At 64.0% G+C, this 4560-nt stretch overlaps 1 protein-coding gene across 1 annotated transcript in view; it reads left to right on the top strand.

Moving 5' to 3' along the window:
• The window catches only part of TOMM40 (translocase of outer mitochondrial membrane 40), a 45768-nt gene extending 41662 nt beyond the window's left edge, over positions 1 to 4106 (top strand). Inside the window, exons 6-7 of the mRNA XM_075582202.1 lie at positions 2555 to 2657; positions 3367 to 4106. Coding sequence (XP_075438317.1) covers positions 2555 to 2657; positions 3367 to 3506 — 243 coding nt within the window. The 3' untranslated portion in view covers positions 3507 to 4106. The remainder of the gene's footprint in view (positions 1 to 2554; positions 2658 to 3366) is intronic.
• The last annotated feature ends 454 nt before the right edge of the window (positions 4107 to 4560 follow it).

Genomic DNA, 4560 nt, shown 5'->3' on the forward strand with positions numbered 1-4560 from the left:
CTCTCCCACTCCTTTCCCACTCCTTTCCCTCTCCTCTTCCCCTCTCCCTCTTCTCTCCCCCTCTCCCTCTCCTCTCCCCCTCTCCCTCTCCTCTCTCCCTCTCCTCCCCCTCTCCCCCTCTCCCTCTCTCTATCTCCTCTCCCCCTCTCCCTCTCTTCTCCCCCTCTCCCTCTCACTCTCCCTCTCCTCTCACCCCCTCTCCTCTCACCCCCTCTCCCTTTCACCCCCCTCTCCCTTTCACCCCCCTCTCCCTTTCACCCCCCTCTCCCTTTCATTCCCCTCTCCCTTTCTCCCCCTTTCACCTCCCTCCCCCTCTCTGCCCTCTCCTCTTCTCCCCCCTCTCCTCTCCCTCTTCTCCCCCCTTCTCCCTCCCTCTTCTCCCCTCTCTCCCCCCCTTCTCCCTCCCTCTTCTCCCCTCTTCTCCCTCTCACCCCCTCTTCTCCCTCTCCCCCCCCTTCTCCCTCTCCCCCCTTCTCCCTCTCCCTCCTTCTCCCTCTCCCCCCTTCTCCCTCTCCCCCCCTTCTCCCCCTTTCGCCCCCCCTTCTCCCCCTTTTGCCCCCCCTTTCGCCCCCCCTCCCCCTCTTCCTCCCCCTCTTCCTCCCCCTCTTCCTCCCCCTGCTCCCTCCCCCTCTTCCTCCCCCTGCTCCCTCATTCCTTTCCCCCCCTGCTCCCTCATTCCTCTCCCCCTGCTCCCTCATTCCTCTCCCCCCTGCTCCCTCATTCCTCTCCTCCCTGCTCCCTCATTCCTCTCCCCCCTGCTCCCTCATTCCTCTCCCCCCTGCTCCCTCATTCCTCTCCCCCCCTGCTCCCTCATTCCTCTCCCCCCTGCTCCCTCATTCCTCTCCCCCTTTGCTCCCTCATTCCCCCCCCGCTCCCTCATTCCTCTCCCCCCCGCTCCCTCATTCCTCTCCCCCCCGCTCCCTCATTCCTCTCCCCCCCGCTCCCTCATTCCTCTCCCCCCCGCTCCCTCATTCCTCTCCCCCCCGCTCCCTCATTCCTCTCCCCCCGCTCCCTCATTCCTCTCCACCCCGCTACCTCATTCCTCTCCCACCCCCGCTTCCTCATTCCTCTCCCCCCCGCTTCATCATTCCTCTCCCCCCCCGCTCCCTCATTCCTCTTCCCCCCCGCTCCCTCATTCCTCTCCCCCCCCCCGCTCCCTCATTCCTCTCCCCCCCGCTCCCCCTCATTCCTCCCCCCACCCGCTCCCTCATTCCTCTCTCCCCCCCTCATTCCTCTCCCCCCTGCTCCCTCATTCCTCTCCCCCCCCACTCCCTCATTCCTCTCCCCCCCGCTCCCCCTCATTCCTCCCCCCACCCGCTCCCTCATTCCTCTCTCCCCCCCTCATTCCTCTCCCCCCTGCTCCCTCATTCCTCTCCCCCCCCCGCTCCCTCATTCCTCTCCCCCCCCTGCTCCCTCATTCCTTTCCCCCCCTGCTCCCTCATTCCTCTCCCCCTGCTCCCTCATTCCTCTCCCCCCTGCTCCCTCATTCCTCTCCCCCCTGCTCCCTCATTCCTCTCCCCCCCTGCTCCCTCATTCCTCTCCCCCCCTGCTCCCTCATTCCTCTCCCCCTTTGCTCCCTCATTCCCCCCCCGCTCCCTCATTCCTCTCCCCCCCGCTCCCTCATTCCTCTCCCCCCGCTCCCTCATTCCTCTCCCCCCCGCTCCCTCATTCCTCTCCCCCCGCTCCCTCATTCCTCTCCACCCCGCTACCTCATTCCTCTCCCACCCCCGCTTCCTCATTCCTCTCCCCCCCGCTTCATCATTCCTCTCCCCCCCGCTCCCTCATTCCTCTTCCCCCCCGCTCCCTCATTCCTCTCCCCCCCCCGCTCCCTCATTCCTCTCCCCCCCCCGCTCCCTCATTCCTCTCCCCCCCGCTCCCCCTCATTCCTCCCCCCACCCGCTCCCTCATTCCTCTCTCCCCCCCTCATTCCTCTCCCCCCTGCTCCCTCATTCCTCTCCCCCCCCGCTCCCTCATTCCTCTCCCCCCCCTGCTCCCTCATTCCTCTCCCCCCCCGCTTCCTCATTCCTCTCCCCCCGCTCCCTCATTCCTCTCCCCCCGCTCCCTCATTCCTCTCCCCCCCGCTCCCCCTCACTCCTCCCCCCCGCTCCCTCATTCCTCTCTCCCCCCCTCATTCCTCTCCCCCCCCGCTTCCTCATTCCTCTACCCCCCCGCTCCCTCATTCCTCTCCCCCCCCGCTCCCTCATTCCTCTCCCCCCCCGCTCCCTCATTCCTCTCCCCCCCCGCTCCCTCATTCCTCTCTCCCCCTCATTCCTCTCTCCCCCCTCATTCCTCTCCCCCCCGCTTCCTCATTCCTCACCCCCCCCGCTTCCGCATTCCTCTCCCCCCCCCCGCTCCCTCATTCCTCTCCCCCCCGCACCCTCATTCCTCTCTCCCCCCCCCTCATTCCTCTCCCCCCCGCTCGCTCATTCCCTTCCCCCCCCCCTGCTCCCTCATTCCTCTCTCCCCCCCCCGCTCCCTCATTCCTCTCTCCCCCCCCCGCTCCCTCATTCCTCATGCCCCGTTCACTTTCCCCTCTCCCCCCCCCCCCCTATAGCTGCAGGTTGGAGTGGAGTTTGAGGCCAGCACTCGTGTGCAGGACACCAGTGTCTCTCTGGGTTATCAGCTGGACCTTCCTAAAGCCAATCTGCTGTTTAAAGGTATGAGCAGTAACGTGCAGAGCCACACGAGGGCGCTGCAGGACTGAGTTGGGAACTGTAGGCAAAGTTCTCACTATCAGTCCATCACCCCTCAGTCTCGCTCATTCCCCCCTGCCTGGCCCTCCCCCTCCCTCTGTCCCTCCCCCACTGTCCCTCCTCCTCCCTCTGTCCCTCCTCCTCCCTCTGTCCCTGTCCCTCCCTCTGTCCCTGTCCCTCCCTCTGTCCCTGTCCCTCCCTCTGTCCCTGTCCCTCCCTCTGTCCCTGTCCCCTCCTCTGTCCCTCGCCCCCTCCTCTGTCCCTCGCCCCCTCCTCTGTCCCTCGCCCCCTCCTCGGTCCCTCGCCCCCTCCTCTGTCCCTCTCCCCCTCCTCTGTCCCTCTCCCCCTCCTCTGTCCCTCTCCCCCTCCTATGTCCGTCGCCCCCTCCTCTGTCCGTCGCCCCCTCCTCTGTCCGTCGCCCCCTCCTCTGTCCCTCGCCCCCTCCTCTGTCCCTCGCCCCCTCCTCTGTCCCTCGCCCCCTCCTCGCCCCCTCGCCCCCTCCTCTGTCCTTCGCCCCCTCCTCTGTCCCTCGCCCCCTCCTCTGTCCCTCGCCCCCTCCTCTGTCCCTCGCCCCCTCCTCTGTCCCTCCTCTGTCCCTCTCTCTGTGTCTCTCTGTCCCCCTCTCTCCTTGTGTCCCCCTCTCTCCCCGTCCCTGACTCCCTTTCTCCCGCAGGCTCTGTGGACAGTAACTGGATAGTTGGTGCCAGCCTGGAGAAGAAGCTGCCTCCCCTCCCCCTCACGCTGGCCATGGGAGCCTTCCTCAACCACAAGAAGAACAAGTTCCAGTGTGGCTTTGGCCTCACCATCGGTTAGCATGGACCTACCTCAGGCGTCGGTGGCTTTGCCCGTCTCCCTCCCCTCGGGTGGCTGCTAGCGCTCCCCCTTCCCTCCTGTGCCCCTGTTCACTTCTAATCTCCTGCCTCAATTTATAGAGGGGAACGGAGGCTTTCTCCCGCTGTCCCCCCTGGGGTCCCTTCTTTCTCCCGCTGTCCCCCCTGGGGTCCCTTCTTTCTCCCCGCTGTCCCCCTGGGGTCTCATCTTTCTCCGTCCCTATCTGCTGTATTCAGGGTCCCTTCTTTCACCTCCTGGTGTAATTGGGGGTGCAGGTGATGCCCCCCCCCCATATCTGTTCCTGTGAGGTGCAGTATCTGTGGGCCTAGCTGCTGGTAGGGTCCCCTCCCCAAAGTCCAGTCCTTTCTTCCGTGGTTAATTCCCCTGGGAGGGGTTCATGTGGCCCTCTGGCCACGTGGTCCTGCTTGTGACCCCTCTTTCAGGAGCATGGCTGTCTGGCCAGACTGTATGTAAATCATGTTTATAAGTTATACAAACGCTGATCTTTTACAGAAAAACTTAGCTGGAGCACAATGATAAGCTGGGCGCGCCCGGCATGCGAATAAACTCATTTCTCCAATGTCACTGTCTCCGGCTTGGGGTTTGGGTGGGTGCAGGTCCCCCCTTCATGGGTATCGAGGGGGGAGGGGGGTTGGAGAGATTCCTGCCCCCCCCCGTCGCATCCCCCTGGGGCAAGGCTTTGGGCACTAGCCCAGGGGGACACTGGGGTGTTCAAGAGCAAAAGGTAACACGACTCCTGTTGACACTCCCCACATCACAAACTGATGTACACAACACGGAGCAAAGACCTTGCTACAGTGAAGCGGGTGCCCCCGCCTCTCGCCGGTCCTCCCCATCTTTTATTATTTATTTCTCCACCCCCCCCCGTGTCTTTCTCTCCCCTTCTCTTTAGTCTCTCTTCCCCCTGCTCCTCTTTCCCTTCCCCCCTCCTCATCTTTCTCCCTTCCTCCCCTCTATAAACAAACACAAACAGAGCCCAGTGCTACATCCAATGGCAAAAATACACCGTGACATA

This window comes from Ascaphus truei, unplaced genomic scaffold, assembly GCF_040206685.1.
Source record: "Ascaphus truei isolate aAscTru1 unplaced genomic scaffold, aAscTru1.hap1 HAP1_SCAFFOLD_2026, whole genome shotgun sequence".
NCBI lineage: Eukaryota > Metazoa > Chordata > Amphibia > Anura > Ascaphidae > Ascaphus > Ascaphus truei.